Raw genomic sequence first — 15,144 nt, 5'->3', positions numbered from 1 at the left:
CAAGACATAACCTTCTGTCTCTTCGTTGGGGGATACCATTTAACAAGCCGTTTTCAACATTTCCCGTCTCTTACTCACCAATGCCAAAATTCTTGGGCCTTTTCTCGAACAAGGGGTTGACCACCTTCTTGGCCTCCTGCTTCTTCACCACAGCAGGGGCCGGGGCCACCTTCTTGCCCTTGGCCTTCTTTCCCTTCGGCTGGGCAAAAAGAAACACCCAGTTCAACCGCCGCCTCCCCAACAGTGTCTCTGAAGAGGGGTGGGTCCCGGGCCGCCCCCAAGCATCCCCGTGCGCAAACCTGGCCCCAGCCGCAGGTGCCGCGAGCCCGGCGACCGCCCCCCCCACTCGTGCATCAGCGATCTTGGTGGTTAGGGACGTCCTCACCATCACTCAGATAGCAAATATTCTTTCACATCATCTGCACGAGCCTCGACAGCCCCGCGGCCCCTTTCGGAGTCCGGCGGGCTCCAAACAGCAGAGACAGACAGACTGAGAACCCCCTGCCCAAGACCCCAGGCGGCCCCCGGGACGGAAGAGCCCCCTGGGGCGCTGGAGCGCCTCGGCCTCGTCTGCCCCGAGCCCCGCATGGCGGCGCTGCGCTCCCCAAATCCTCCTCCTCCCCCGGCCCGGCTGCCGAGGAGTCTATCCGGCCCCAGTGCCTCTAGGCGAGGCCCCGCTGGGCTCCTCTCGCGCTGGGCAGTGGAGGGATCCCTGCGCGGTCACGCCTCGAGAAGGATGGTAGCGGATAGAGCCCAGATCCGTAAACCAGCATCGCGAGCACCAAGGACACTCACCATCTTGAACGGTTGGCAGAGAAAGAAAGGAAAGGGAATTGTGGGTAATATGTATGCGACCTCGGAGATCGCGAGAACTGAAGCCTGCGCGGGATTTCGGAGTCAAAAGCAACAGAACTTTCTCCCGCCCGGCGGGCGGTGCCTAGAGCCAGACGACGGGTTTGAGCTGCTGGAAAGGGCCCCGGAGAGGCGCCGGGGAGCCGGGATTTCTCCGGAGGGGCGCGCGCTCGTCCCCAGCCCGCCCTGGCCAGGTACCCGCCGGTCCCCGGCTCTGCGGACCAGGTGTGGGTGTTGGGGCGGCGTGGCGACGGTGTCAGCGTCCTTCTCGTGCGGCTTACTACAAAAAAAAACCCGCGAGTTCGGTCGGGGGTCCACCCGGACCGGAGCACGCGCAGCCCGGAGGCACCTGGCGCGGGGCGGGAGGGTGGTCCCAGCAGAGACCCCGGAGCGCAGGAGCCCAGAGGTCTCGTGGGGCGGCCCCCGGGGGTCCCGGCGTGGAGACGAGGGCGGTGGATGGGGGGTGAAGGCCAAGTGCTTTTGGAGGAGGTGGGGTAGGATCCGAGCGGCTCGTCGGGTGAGGAGTGAGGGCAGAAGTGCTGGCGGGGAAGCGGCTGGCCAGGGCAGGTGGGGGACGTGCGTGGGCCTGGCCTCTGAGAAGGCTGCGCCGGAGCCCATCAGGGTGTCGTCGGGGTTCCGGGGAAGGGGCGCGGGCCGGAGGAGACGCCGCAGTGCACTGTGTGCGGATGCTTGGACGAGTGTGTTTGGCATAAAGGGACTCCCCGGAGAGCTGCGGGTCCTGCCGAGGCGGGGGCGTGGAGGGTGGGGGGCTGGGGTTCGCCCGCTCACTCCAGACTCTGGGTCCCAGGTGTCCCCTGCCGTGCCTGAGGCCCCGCCATGGCCCAGCAGAGAGCCCTGCCTCAAAGCAAGGAGACGCTGCTGCAGTCTTACAACAAGCGGCTCAAGGATGACGTCAAGTCCATCATGGACAACTTCACCGAGATCATCAAGACCGCCAAGGTGGGTGGGGGCCGCCGGTCTGCTGCCCCTTCTGAGACCAAGGGAAGTAGCAGGGTCTAGAGATTGTGGGCAGTGGTGAGCGGAGCCAGGGTGTCCGCTTTCAACAGCACCCACTCAGCACGGCTGGTCCGGGCCAGGTGATGGCGATACACCTGTGAACCCTTGTCCCCATGGGGAGAACATTTGGAAGAGCCGCAAGGGGATTGACAATAACAAACAGGTCAACAAATAAACTGGCCAGTTACAGGTCCTGGTGAGGCAGTTGTAGGGGACTCCAGTCATATTGCCAGGATCCAATGTCCAGCATCACTTACTAGCAGCAAGGGCTTGGATGAGGTCTTGACTTCTCAGTGCCTCAGTTTCCCCTGCATCGTAGGGTCCTTGTGATGACTGGAGGAGTTTATCTGTGTACTGCGAGTGCACGCGGTCAGGGAGAGAAGCTGGGGAAGGCCTCCCAGGTGGGTAGAGTGGTCAGCGTCTGGTTCTGGTCAGGATCTTGGCATGACCTCTGCAGACCTGTAAGGCTTGTTTGAGCATTAAGAGTGACGATGAAAGCTAGAGTTTATTTCGAGCTCACCACGTGCCAGGCCATGCCGAGAGGGCCCGTTGCGTCCTGTCCCATTTAATCTTCACAAGAACTCTACAGGGCCGGTACCGTTGTTCTCTTCCTTTCCAGAGGGGGAAATGGAGGCTCAGAAGGTTTACCAACCTGCCCCAAGTCATTCTGCTAATAACTGGCTGGGCTGGGATTTGAACCCGGGAAGTCTGGCTCCTAACCGCTTAGGGTGCCCTGACCCCTGCCCGGACCCTGGCCTGGTGGGTGGGTTGGGACAGTTAGCAGCCTAACAGGCTGCAGGCGGGGCAGGACTCCTGGCTCTGCCATTTACTGCCTGAGACACCCTGAGTGTGCGTACTCACTTACTCACTTACTCACCTTGAGTGAGGTCTGTCTTGGCCTCAGGTTTGCCTACCTGTAAACCAGGGATGGCGGTCCAGGCTTTTGTGAGTTTCCTAAGATGATGGTCAAGTGCTTAACACAGTGCCTGGCAGCCAGGAAGTACTCGGTAAATGGTCACTTAAAAAAATACATTTTCGTTTTATTGATCCATTTAGCAGGTCAGCGAGCGCCTGAGCTAGGGACGCAGTCTGTGCTGAACAGGACTCCATACCCCAAAAAAGACAGTACCAACACCTCCCCGCACCTGGCACAGCGGCTGGTGTACTTAGGCGTCCGCTGGTCCTGGTGAAGGTGCCTGTCATCTCCTTAGAACAGAGCTAGAGGGGGTGACGGTGCACGCGGCCTGAGGTCTGGTTGGCAGCGCCCGGTGCGCAGAGGGCGCGATAGGCCACAGGGTACGGCGAGTGCGGGTACGCCGCCACTGCCAGGTGCCTGAGGGCCGGGGCGCCTGCCCATTCTAGGCTTTCTCGTTGGCCCTCCAGATTGAGGACGAGACGCAGGTGTCGAGGGCCACTCAGGGCGAGCAGGATAATTACGAGATGCACGTGCGAGCCGCCAACATCGTGAGTCACCAGGTGGAGGGGACAGCCTGGGCTCTAGGAACCTTGTGGTCCCCCCTGGGATTCCCTGGGCGGGGGGCAAACCACTTCTCAGGAGACTCCGCTCGAGGGGAGGGCTGTCCATGGCAGCCGCGTAAGGGGCTGGCAGGTAGCCGGCCACGGCCATCCTGTCGGGTGCTGGGCGGTGGTTAGAAAGAGGTCCCTCCTTCCTCGCTGAAGATTCTTTATAAGAGCGGGAAGCAAATGGCCAGATGAAACGGGACGCGCGTTTTGGTCCCTTCCGATGTCACGGAACAAGCAGGGCAACCAGGTATTTCCGTAGGTCTGTGCCCCTGGATGAAAATGCACAGGACAAGGTCCTAAAGGAATCCCCCCCACCCCCCAACCAGCAGATGGGCTTCTCCTGAGGAAGAGCAGGGCAGGAGGTTAAGTGGGATGGTAGTTTGATCTGGGGTTTGAGAAGCAGAATGTGTGCTTGGATAACACATGAGATGGGTGATCATACTAGCAGGGGCAGAAGGCAGAGGCCAGGGGACTGGGAGGCTGATGGCACCTGCCTCGGTGCCAGGGACCCTGCCCCCCCCCCTGCCCCCGCAGCTTACGCTCTGGTTCCCTCACTTCTCACAATGACCCTATGTGAGTGCCGTGGTCCCACTTTGCAGATGAGGCAGCCGAGGCCATTGCTTATCCAGCGTCAGGCGCACGAAGGCAGGCTGCTGTCAGTCCCTCAGCGTGCTGCGCCGTCCCCATCAATGCAGGTCCGAGCCGGCGAGTCCCTCATGAAGCTGGTTTCCGACCTCAAGCAGTTCCTCATCCTCAACGACTTCCCGTCGGTGAACGAGGCCATCGAGCAGCGCACCCAGCAGCTGCGAGCTCTGCAGGAGGAGTGCGACCGGAAGCTGGTCGCCCTGCGGGATGAGGTCTCCGTAGACCTCTACGAGCTGGAGGAGGAGTACTACTCGTCCAGGTACAAATAGGGCCGGACCCCGTGCAGAGCGGACCTGCGGCCCTGGGCCCGGCCGGCAGGGGTGGCCCGGCCCCACCTGGCAGCCCGAAGGTCCTGTTTTTCCAAATCCTTCCCGGTCTTGGCAACAGAGCCCTTTGCCTGGGTTTCAGAGGAGACCTCATGGCCAGAGCGTTTGATCTACAGACAACCTACGCCGTCTGCCGGGGCCTGGGCGTCGGGATGAAACTCACAGAACCTCAAGGGTTGGGAGGGCCAAGCCAGCATCTCTGTCTGGGGGCTGGTCTGTCCCTCTTAGCTGTCTAAGCAGTATCTAAACGTGCCAGCCAAGGCGGGGTCAGCTCTCTTGGCCACCCAGGCTTATGTCCAGGACTCCAGCGCTTTGCCCAGGGATGCAGTTCCGTATGGGTGTCACTGAATACCCACCGTGCGTGTCAGGGGTGGGGGCTTCTGGGAAGGAGGAGGAGAAAACCCAAGCCGAGGATGGCCTTGAAAGCCAGGCCTGGGAACTTGGACCACTGAGCTCCCATTCAGCTCAGCCTTGTTCACGGACCACAGCCCTCCTACGTGCCAGGCCCAGGCTGAGCCCCAGGGATACAGCAGGAGCAAGACCTGTCACCCCAGCCCTCGTGTGGCCACTTAGAATCCTGAGACCGGAGGCGGTTTGAGCTGGAGGGGCCCTGAGAAATCAGAGTCCAGGTGTAATTTACATTTGGGGAAACTGAGGCTGGAGAGACCCCACATCTCCGTCCCCATTAGCTTGGAAAGATTGAGACTCAGTCCAGCAGACATGGAGCCCACACCCCCTCTTGCCCTCGCCTGACAAATGTGTCCTTCCTGTCATGGATTTTCAATGTTCCTTTCTGTCCCGTGGCGGCCATGCTGGGGCCACAAACGCCCAGAGCCAGTGGTCTGGGGCTTGGTTTCACTGTGCTGGACTCCGTGCCACCCCTCATGGTCCCCGCTCATCTTGGCCTTTGTGGGAAGGGACAGAGTGTCACTGCCCAGAGGGAGCGGTCTAGCCTCTTCCAGAGGGTTCTGGGGCCTTCTCTAGTCCCTGATATCCACGGCTCAGCAGACATGTGGCAGGTGCCTCCTACATATCAGGCCTTCAGAGAGGGGTCCCACGTGGGTCCCTGGGGGGGCTTCAGACCCTGCTGGGGACGTTGCTCACAGCCCTGCTTGTCCCCTGTGTCCCTGTGTTTGTCCCCCTGCTGCCCCCAAGGGCCAGGCCCCTGGGCTGTGCAGCTGCAGGCCAGCAATGCAGCCCTGCGTCTTGAGGCTGAGGGCCAGAGGGGCAGGGCTGCGGGGGACCAGGGGGCCCGAGAGCCAGGCTCCTCGCGTCCTGGCTCTGCTTCACCCAGGGGGGTTTCTGGTCCGGCCTGGGTCCCCTTCCCACTGTTCCCGGTGCCTCGAGATGCTGAGTTCCTACCTCGTCTGTAAATGCCTGTAAGTGGCTGGGGCTCGGCTGAGCCGGGCCGGCCCGACCTGGGCCACCGGCGCTCAGCCCGTGCCCGTCCCCCCTGTGCGTCCCGGCTGCCCGCTCCCCCATCTCCACGCTCACCCCCTGCTTTCTGCTCGCGATTTGCTCTTTCTCTGCCTCTTGCCCTCCACTCTCCTTGAGACTCCGCTCTGTGTCCAGGATGGTTTCTGAGACAGCGTGCTGAGGGCCGGAGCAAGGCGAGGGAGCGAGAGGCAGGGCAGGGCTCGGGAGGGAGCCCGCGAGACAAGCGTGGGGCGGGACATGCTCTAGTCGCCCCCTTGACAGCCTGCGCGAGCCGTGCCCTCCACCTGCGTCCTCGCCCTGAGAGGCCGGCCCCGCTGTCCCCATATTAGAGACGGCAGACCGAGTTCAAGGGGCCGGGGGCCTGTTTGAGGTCACACACAACACCAGGGCCTCTGCTCCTAACTGCCACCCCGTCCAGGCTGAGTGCCAGCCAGGGCCAGACCCAGAAGGAAGACGGGCTCCCTGCCCTTGGGCCCTGCGAAGTGTCGGGACCGAGGAGGCCATAGCGAGACCTGGACGCTGGTTCCTGCAGCTGGTGGGAGCGTGTGGCTAGGCTGGCAGCTCCCTGCGGGAGGGCGGCTGCAGCCGGGACGGGAGGTGGCGGCAGGGACTAGGAACGCCACTGGGCAGGAGGGACACCGGCTGGCCCGTGGAAGGGACCAGCCGAGGTCACAGCCTGCCGGTGGCTGGTCCCAGAAGGCTCCCTTTCGGATTCTCTGGAGGACCCGGAAGCAGGGGCAGCCACCCGTGCCTCGCCCTCAGCCAGGCCGCTTGACGGAGGGGCCAGCACCGAGGAGAGGAGGGGAAGGCAGGCCTGGGGTGTGGTCTGTGTTTCCTTAACTCTGCTTCTGTCTCGCTTTCCCTCCCCGGCTTCCCTCTCTTCCTGCTCCTGTCTCTCCCTGGGTTTCTGGTGGTGGAAAAGCTCAAGTCTTTGCGAAGCTAATGATCTGCCTCTGTGTGAAGCTTACTGGAGGCTGGACCTCGACACAGACTCCGCTGCCGGCCTCTCAGTCCCTCTGCCGGCGTCCCCGGAGCCCAGTACTGGCCCCCTGCAGGCTGCAGCCCCTGCCCACTCCCACGCCGGTGGCCCCGGCCCCACGGAGCACGCCTGAGCCTCCCAGGGCTCCTCTCCCCGGGCCCCTAGACCTTAGGAATGAATCCAGTGCTCCCTCCCCTCTGGGCCCGCCGCGGCCTATTTCGGAACCGTGTTAGCCCAGAGACAGCCCACCTAGAAGTGTTGGGGGAAAGCAGTACCCTCAGCCATGCCAGGGTGGCCCATCCTTTCTCTTGTCGTCACCTCTTATTTGCTACCTTCTTGGCTGGCTGGATGGAAGGCAGTTTCCAGGATAGTTTGTCCCGTTTGCCCAGCATTGGGAGACCTTCCCTGAGCACGATGTTTACAATGGAGGATGCAAGTGCTCAGAGCGGACAGTCTTAGCCAAGGCCAGGCCCCCGTGCAGAGCTCTGCCCGCCACCTTGCCCTGAGGCTCCCTGCACTAGCCGACTGGCCCTGCAGGGCTGTGGGGAAAGGGGGCTGCCCACTCTTGCAGAAGTCAGGCACGGTCCTTCCGAATTCCGCTGCTGCACACGTTTTGGTTATTTTTGTGATGAGACTGTTGAATAAAACCAGTTCCACCCTTTTGCTTGGGTTGGTTCCTTTTCTTGCTCAGCCCCAATCAGTTTTGGACCACCCTTGGTCTCCGTGGCTGTCGGAGAACAGCCCCTGGGCTCTGCCTGGACAACACTGGACTCCAGGTCAGCCTTCTCCCCACGGGGGCTCTGGGCAAGCAGGGGCTTTGGCAACTTGTCATGGCCGCATTTATTTCCATTGCCTAGAAAGAGCTGTCTAGGACCTAGAAGGGCCCTAATGTTTGGTGAGTGCATGAAAAGCTGCCATTATTGCGTATCACGTGGCCTAGGCGGCGTGCCGCTGGTTGCACCCCGAGTCGGTGCTCGTTATTGGCATCTCAGGGAGGGGCGACCACAGGCTTGGAAGGGGTTGTAGGGCTGTGCTCATGGTCATGGAGCTGGGAAGTGAAGTGGGAGGTTCAGGACTCAACCCAGGTGGAACGCTAGGCCCAGTTCCTGGAGCCAGGCTCACCTGAGAAGCGGGGGACGGGTGTCACCCCAGAAGAGCCGGGACATCGATACCAAGCCCTGTCACCGGCGTGTTTATCTCCTTCCCAGAGGGAGATCACCATCCCAGTGTACGGAGGACAATGACAGCCCAAGACCCGCCACGTCACTCTGGATTTACTACCAGTCACCACTGAAACATAAATGATGAGGACACACGACTGTGTGTTTTCTTCGCCGCTTGTACCCCGGGGCCTTGGAAACTGCCCGGCGCGCAGTCCTTTCTGAACGAGCGCGGTCTCGCCAGCTTCCACTTGGGGTCTGAGCCCCCAGAAGACTGAATTACTGCGGACCCGTTCCTGTCGCCCTTACGGGTACCGAGCGCCTACCGTGCGCCGGGCGCGGTCGCCGCCCCCGCCCCCGCCCCATAATGCTTTGCGCCCCGCCCCCCGCGCCTCTTCCGGTGGAGCCACCTGGTTAATCGAGCGTCGCGCGTTGGCTGCTCGGCGCTCGGCTGGCCGCGCCTGCCCACGTGCAGTTCCCGGCGAGCGCAGCGGAAGGGGAGAGGGTCGCGCCGGCCGGGTGCAGTGTATGTGTTTGGGGCTGCCGGTGCCGGCGCGGGACGCTGCACCCCGGCTCTCCTCCCGCCGAGTAGGACCCCGGAGCGAGCCCCGCCCGACCCCCGAACCTCCAGCCATGGCTTCTCTGCTCGCGAAGGACGCCTACCTGCAGAGTCTGGCCAAGAAGATCTGCTCCCAGCCCAGCCCCGAGCCACAGAAACGCAAGTCGGGTAAAGCTCACCCCCCGGCCGGGACTGGGAGGGCTTCGGAAGGGGGCGCCCCTCCACCGCCCAGCGTCCCCACTCCCCTCCGCGGCGGAGGTCGGTGTGTGCCCCACACCGCACCTGAGTAGCCTTCAGGTGGGGTGGACACGTACATGACGTACATGCGTGAAACAAGCCTGTAAAATACTAGAGGGAAGTATTGTAAGGGATGCTTAAGGGCAACGCCATTTCCCTTGCTCGTTGGGGTCATCCGTCTGGGAGTCTGAGGGATTCAGCTGTGCGCCCTCCGAGCTGGCAGCTCGGCCGGGGTCCGGAGGAGGTGACCCCGTGCAATGGTTGCTCTGCATTTGGGCATCGTGAACGGGCTTAGCCAGCTCTCCACGCGGGGTGGGAAGACGAGTATGAGATGATGAAAAAATGACTTTTTCAGCCCATTTCTGTGGGCCTGGTGGTGGTGTGGGGAGAAGGAAGGAAGAAGATGGCTCCTGCTAATGGGAGTTTACACGGCAGTGGTGACAAGGGTCCCCTCAGGAGGCAGATACGCAAGTAGGTGACCCAGACAATAACTGGCCTGCCCTGGCGCAGAGGGGCGGGGAGAGTGGCAACGTCTGCCGTGGACCTGCCAGAGGGAAAACGACCTTTTCTTTTCACACAAGGAAAATAGGTTCATCGTAGAAAAGTGAAGAAGTGAATTTTTTCATCACTCAGTTACTAGTTAGATCTGTGTCTTTCTAACAGTTTTTCTGAGTATTTCTCACTGAAACAATTTGGCTCCTACTTTGTGTACTCAATTCTCCTTTTAGAATGTAAACATTTTTGCCCCCCCCCCCGCACACACTTGTGGGATCTTAGGTCCCCGACCACGGATTGAACCCAGGCCCTCAGCAGTGAGAGCGCGGAGTGCGAACCACTGGACCGCCAGAGAATTCTCTCTCAATCTGTTAAAATGAAAGCCTAGGGCTTCCCTGGTGGCGCAGCGGTTGAGAATCCGCCTGCCGACGCAGGGGACGCGGGTTCGTGCCCCGGTCCGGGAAGATCCCACGTGCCGCGGAGCGGCTGGGCCCGTGAGCCGTGGCCGCTGAGCCTGCGCGTCCGGAGCCTGTGCTCCGCAACGGGAGAGGCCGCAACAGTGAGAGGCCCGCGTACCGCAAAAAATAAATAAATAAAATGAAAGCCTATACCATTATTTTTTGTCGGGTACGTCATAGTTTGTTTTGTGGCAGTGCCATATCATTGTCGCTGTAGATGGTTATTTAGGTTTTCCTAGTTTTTCACTAAAAAAAGGATGTTATGATGTACATCCTGAGGCCACATCTTGCTGCATCCCCAGAATGAGTTCTCACAAGCAGACTGCTGGGTCAGCGTGTGGATGTTTTTCAGGGTATTGATGAGTGTGGCTAGTCTGCTTTCTAGGAAGTTTGTGGTTCTGAGCTCAAGGGAAGAGGGTCTCCATATCCCCCATCCTGATTGGCTTTTGGCATTCTTCTAGGACCAAAGCCTTTGCAAGACCTTCCTACCTGTTGAATGGGTCACAGGGATTGGGGTGGCAGCCCTTTCTCATTTCGTGTTTCAGCTGGCAAAACTCAAGTCTCAGAAGCTGCTGGGCCCCCCAAAAAGAAGAGGAAGAGGGCACAGAAGAAATCCCGGGAGCGGGAGGAGAAGGCTGCAGAACCCAAGGCCCAGGCCCCTGCGGAGAAGTCTCAAGCCAGGGCGCCAGTGGCAGCCAAGGAGAAGGAGGAGGAGGGCTCCGGCTCCACCGGGGCCCCTGCGCGTGAGGGGCGTGGACAGGGTCGACTGGGATCTGGGACGGATGTAAAGGTGGTCCTCTCTGCTCGTAACGGCGGGTCAGGTAGCGTGAGACCTCCCGAAGAACGCGTTTTCAGAGGACAGATCACGGGGCCTCTGGGGGTGGATGGGAATCTCAGGAAGTGCACAGTAGGTCCAGGCCACGTAGTAACTGGGGTGGCGAGGGGCAAGGCCGTGTCCCATTGAGGCCCTGGAGCAGCTCGGCTTGAAGAGCTTTACTGCCCTCACGTCTCTGAGGTGGTGTTGTGAGAGCTGCCTCTGGGTCTGCAGGGCACTGCAGAAGTTGGAAGAAGTGGGAGATGGGTTTGGGCCGCACTTCATGAGGATGTCCTGTCCTGGAGGCCAATCCAGCTTGAAGAGGTAGGGTAGAATTTACTGGAACTGACGTGCAGATCCACGAGTGGTCACTGGAGGGCAGCAGTGTATGGAGACTCAGGCTTTGAAGCTGGGCCCTTGGGGAGGGCATGGGAAGGTTGGAGGGTGCCGGAGTCTCCTTTTGGTCCTCTGACTGCTTCTTTGCAGATGGCCTGGTCAGTGAGCCTGGCTCTGTATTTGCCTTGGACGTTCTGCGGCAGCGCCTGCATGAGAAGATCCGGGAGGCGCGGGGCCAGGTAGGTGGAGGAGACCTCTGGGTCCTGTGCTGGTTTCCGCACCCTGCCCGGAGAGAATACGCCCAGGTGCTTGCTGAGGTCGGCCCCAGCTCTGCCAGCTGTAATGGGGCTGACGGGGCAGGTGGCGGGGGGGGGCTCAGCCCCTGTTTCTTCCCCTGCAGCAGGTGCTGCCAGGGCCTCGGCAGCTCTGTTCTGCAGGAGGTCAGGTGTAGTTCTTGTCATCCTGGGGAGCTTGGTCCCCAGGGCCCCCCTCCTGCTGGCCACGCCGAGCTTCCGGCTCTTCTGTCCCGCGGCTTTGGAGAGAGGCTCAGCCTCTTCCCTCAAGGAAGCTGTCTTTGCTGACAAACCCACACCGGGTGACAGTTCCTGCACATTTGTCCGTCTGAATGCACGATGGCCCTGTGGGGTAAGCCAGGTGAGATGAGGTGACCAGCCCGAGGTGACAGCCATGGGACGCTCCGGGACCTCAGCCAGCCTCAGCGCGGATGGCATCGCCACCCCCCCGCCTTTTCCTGGGGCCCTCCCCCAAGCCTCCTGCTGCGTGGGGACAGTCCCCTGGCTTCTTTCTGCACTGTCCTGGGACAGGCCCGAGGGCCTTGCCTTCCTGCAGTGGTCCAGAGCACGCTTGTCTGCCCTGCAGTGGTCTGCACAGGTGCAGTGTTCTGACCCAACACCAAGATCTGGGTGGTGGCCTTGGCTAAGCCCCCTGTTCTTGTCTCTGAAATGACAGAGGACCACATGTCCCTTATTGGGTCATTGGGGAGGCTTAGAGGCACCACGTTCGGGAACGGCCCTAGGACGGTAGCTGCCTGGGGTCCGGAAGGCATGGTTCTCATGGGGTCTCCTTGTCCTCGTTTCGGGTGCACTTTGGGTGCCAGCTCACCTCCAGGTGCAACGCTGCACGTGGCGGGCCCTTCTGCCTGCCCTGGTTCCAGGTACCAGGCCGGGGGCCCCGCGGTTGGGAAAACCGTATGAGTGAGCAGCTGCTTCGCGCCGCAGGGCAGCGCCGAGGAGTTGTCGCCCGCCGCTTCGGAGAAAAGACGCCGGAGGAGGCAGGAGCGCGACCGGAAGAAGAGGAAGCGGAGCGAGCTGAGAGCGAAGGAGAAGGCGGCGCAGGCCGCCGAGCCACCTCCCGAGGCGCCCCGCGAGGCGGCGCAGGCCCAGCCGGGGCTGCTCTTCAATAAGGTGAGGGCCGCGCGGCCGTCGGGCAGGCAGAGGTGGCCGCGGCGCGCGGGCCCCGGGCGGGCGGGCAGCGGCGCCCAGCTCACATCGCCCTCGTCCCCCGAGGTGGAGGTGAGCGCGGAGGAGCCGGGCAGCAAGGCCCAGCGCAGGAAGGAGAAGAGGCGGCAGCTGAAGGGGAACCTGACGCCGCTGACGGGCAGGAATTACCGGCAGCTGCTGGGGCGCCTGCGGGCGCGGCGGGCCCGGCTGGAGGAGCTGCGGGGCCAGGACGCGGGCCAGGCCCGGGCGCTCGAGGCCAAGATGCAGTGGACCAACCTGCTGTACAAGGCCGAGGGCGTGAAGATCCGCGACGACGAGCGCCTGCTGCAGGAGGCCCTGAAGCGCAAGGAGAAGCGGCGGGCGCAGCGGCGGCGCGCGTGGGAGAAGCGCACGGTGCACGTGCTGGGGAGGATGCAGGGGCGGCAGGACAGGCGGCGGCAGAACCTGCGCAAGAAGAAGGCGGCCAGGGCCGAGCGGCGCCTGCAGAAGGCCCGCAGGAAGGGCCGCATCCTGCCCCAGGACCTGGAGCGGGCCGGCCTGGCCTGAGGCCCCGGCTGCCCGGGCCCGGCCGCGAGCGGACGCCGTCGCGTGCTGGAGAGCCTTCGGATCCGGGGCAGGGCTGACCCAAATCCGGGCTCTAGGCTCCTCGTGTGAGGCCGGGACGCTACCTGACAGTTGCGGGCTGGGGGGCGAGGGAGGGGCGTCTTGGGGGGGGCGCGTCCCTGGTGCCCTCTTCCTCTCCCGCGTTCACAGGAGCAGGACCTGCTGTGTCTGCCCCGAACTCACTTGGGAAGGACAAAAACCAGCCAGCTCCTGAAGCCTGAGCTGAAGTGGAGCTGACGGGCTCGGGAACTGGGAGGAGGCGGGGCCGCCCTCAGGCTGCCTGGAATTGAGTTATTCGAAGTTAATTTCTAAGGTGGGTGAAACCTAGAGTTTAAGGTAAACGCACATTAAAAATCCTAAGGTAGCCACTAAAAGAAGCAGTGTTAGGGAGCTAGCAGGAAGAGCAGCGGAGCGGGGTGGACAGTTCTCCATCTAGGGGGAGGCAGGAGAGAAAGAGTCAAACCTGGAACCGAGCGAGGCCGATGGAGGGTGCACAGTCAGAGGCCCAGTTGAGTCCAAGCCCGCCGGCAGCCAGGATGAATGCACGGGACAAAACTCAATGAATTTTGTGGTATGTGGATTATATTTCAGTAAAACCGTTAATAAAATTCTTTCGACTAAACTCCACTTAAGAAACAGATGGGGGCTTCTCTGGTGGCGCAGCTGTTGAGAGTCCGCCTGCCGATGCAGGGGACGCGGGTTCGTGCCCCGGTCCAGGAACATCCCACGTGCCGCGGAGCGGCTAGGCCCGTGAGCCGTGGCCGCTGAGCCTGCGCGTCCGGAACGGGAGAGGCCACGACAGTGAGAGGCCCGCGTACCACACACACAAAAAAAAGAGATGGTAACCAAGAGGAAGCTGGTGTGGTTGTATTATAAGATGAAGACTTTAAGGTAAAAGGCAGTAGTAGAGAGAAAAAAAAGTCGCCATGTAACGAAAGGGGTGCAGATTACCTGGAAGGTAGAACAGTCCTGCACCAGAACAGCTTCAAGTCTGTCTAGCAGAAACTGACCCACTACAAGGAGAAATCAATTCACAAACCAAAGTAGGAGATTTTTAACATCTCCATTAGGAATTGATACACCAAGTAGACAAAGTCAGCTGCATAGGGAAGGTTTTGACGAGAGTGTGTGTAAGCTTGATCTGATGGACACACAGAACAGTGTATCTAAGAACAGTGTGTACCGGGACTTCCCTGGTCGTCTGGTGGTTAGGCCTCTATGCTTCCAATGCAGGGGGTGCGGGTTTGATCCCTGGTCAGGGAACCAAGATCCCATATGCCTCGGGATGCAGCAAAAAATTAAAAACGGGCTTCCCTGGTGGCGCAGTGGTTGAGAGTCCGCCTGCCGATGCAGGGGACGTGGGTTCGTGCCCCGGTCCGGGAGGATCCCACGTGCCGCGGAGCGGCTGGGCCTGTGAGCCGTGGCCGTTGAGCCTGCGCGTCCGGAGCCCGTGCTCCGCAACGGGAGGGGCCCCAGCGGCTCGCATATGGCAAAAAAAACCAGTATGTACGTCAAGCACACGTGGAACAGTGGTGAAAACTGACCACCTCCTAGTCCATAAAGCAAGTCATATTTCAAAGCGCCGACATCATATCTGGCCGTAGAACAATTAAAAAACTTCAGAGATAACTTAGTTTCTTGTTTGGAAATTTAAAAACACATTTCTAAATTACCTGAGTCAAAGAATAATCCCTAATGGATGTAAGAGAATGTTTAGGACTGAAAGGTAATGAAAGTGCTGTGCATGAAAAATTTGTGGGCACGGCTAAGGCAGTGCCAGAAGCACTTTATAGCCTTAAAAGCGTGCTTACGTGTATCTAGGTTACACATCTTAGGAAGCGATTGCGTCGTGCAGCAGTTTCCTGCCATCTTGCTTGACCTAGCACCTCATGCCAGGGTCCCGTTGTCGCACTCTCCCTGCACCCACCCAGCCGTTACTCCCGGATCATTGTCCGTATGTTGCAGTCGGAGCTGGGAGAGTGTAAACCCCCTGTGGAAGTTGCAGAAGCACCTCAAGACCTGGTGGGTCTTGGAGCATCATTGGATGCTCCCCCTCTTCCCCTGAAGCCTGGAAGTCCAGGAAGCTCGCCCCTCCGACCTGGAGCACTGCTGTGTCCCCAGCTTCACGTAGCTGGTGTGCAGGGTGAGCAGGTGGCATCAGGAGCACCCCATTTCTAGAAGCAGCACTGGACAATAGGAGATACGGGGCAGAAAGGGTGAGGACATAACAGAGAATTCTTCA

At 60.9% G+C, this 15,144-nt stretch overlaps 3 protein-coding genes and 1 non-coding gene across 8 annotated transcripts in view; 2 read left to right on the top strand and 2 right to left on the bottom strand.

The window, feature by feature from the left end:
• RPL7A (ribosomal protein L7a) overlaps positions 1–15,144 on the bottom strand; it is a 187,105-nt gene that overhangs the window by 3,034 nt on the left and 168,927 nt on the right. Inside the window, exons 1-2 of one of the 2 annotated variants that reach the window (XM_067040332.1) lie at positions 796–1,132; positions 79–199 (exon numbers count right to left, since the gene is read on the bottom strand). In XM_067040332.1, the coding sequence (XP_066896433.1) occupies positions 79–199; positions 796–798 (124 nt within the window). In that variant the 5' untranslated portion in view covers positions 799–1,132. Of the gene's footprint in view, positions 1–78; positions 201–795; positions 1,133–15,144 lie in introns of those variants that run through there. The other variant, XM_059073303.2, reaches the window with a different exon arrangement.
• Positions 350–424, bottom strand: LOC131762041 (small nucleolar RNA SNORD24). Its single transcript, XR_009337129.1, has one exon. It is a non-coding gene; the product is annotated as a small nucleolar RNA SNORD24 (small nucleolar RNA).
• On the top strand, positions 849–7,441 carry MED22 (mediator complex subunit 22). Of its 4 annotated transcripts, none has more exons than XM_067040337.1 (5): positions 849–1,046; positions 1,661–1,812; positions 3,253–3,333; positions 4,089–4,297; positions 6,724–7,441. In XM_067040337.1, exons 2-5 carry the CDS (start codon positions 1,690–1,692, stop codon positions 6,911–6,913), a joined length of 603 nt encoding a protein of 200 aa, XP_066896438.1. In that variant the 5' UTR covers positions 849–1,046; positions 1,661–1,689; the 3' UTR covers positions 6,914–7,441. The 4 variants fall into 4 exon arrangements, with proteins under 4 accessions (XP_066896438.1, XP_066896436.1, XP_066896437.1 ...); XM_067040335.1 differs by having other exon boundaries at positions 859–1,046; positions 3,993–4,297; XM_067040336.1 differs by having other exon boundaries at positions 874–1,046; positions 3,232–3,333.
• On the top strand, positions 8,336–13,524 carry SURF6 (surfeit 6). Its single transcript, XM_059071269.2, has 5 exons — positions 8,336–8,667; positions 10,235–10,432; positions 10,990–11,078; positions 12,078–12,263; positions 12,366–13,524. The coding sequence occupies exons 1-5, from the start codon at positions 8,469–8,471 to the stop codon at positions 12,843–12,845; spliced, it is 1,152 nt and encodes a 383-aa protein (XP_058927252.1). The 5' UTR covers positions 8,336–8,468; the 3' UTR covers positions 12,846–13,524.

Source organism: Kogia breviceps, chromosome 8, assembly GCF_026419965.1.
Source record: "Kogia breviceps isolate mKogBre1 chromosome 8, mKogBre1 haplotype 1, whole genome shotgun sequence".
NCBI lineage: Eukaryota > Metazoa > Chordata > Mammalia > Artiodactyla > Physeteridae > Kogia > Kogia breviceps.
This window is presented reverse-complemented; position numbering and strand designations above follow the sequence as displayed.

Excerpts from the sequence above, each read along its gene's own strand:
- MED22 (XM_067040335.1), top strand. The coding sequence starts at position 1,690 with ATGGCCCAGCAGAGAGCCCTGCCTCAAAGCAAGGAGACGCTGCTGCAG. Across the intron at positions 1,813-3,252 it reads AGATCATCAAGACCGCCAAG|ATTGAGGACGAGACGCAGGT; the intron begins GTGGGTGGGGGC and ends TTGGCCCTCCAG. Across the intron at positions 4,298-6,723 it reads GAGGAGTACTACTCGTCCAG|CTCAAGTCTTTGCGAAGCTA; the intron begins GTACAAATAGGG and ends GTGGTGGAAAAG.
- SURF6 (XM_059071269.2), top strand. The coding sequence starts at position 8,469 with ATGTGTTTGGGGCTGCCGGTGCCGGCGCGGGACGCTGCACCCCGGCTC. Across the intron at positions 10,433-10,989 it reads CTCCACCGGGGCCCCTGCGC|ATGGCCTGGTCAGTGAGCCT; the intron begins GTGAGGGGCGTG and ends GCTTCTTTGCAG. Across the intron at positions 11,079-12,077 it reads TCCGGGAGGCGCGGGGCCAG|GGCAGCGCCGAGGAGTTGTC; the intron begins GTAGGTGGAGGA and ends TTCGCGCCGCAG.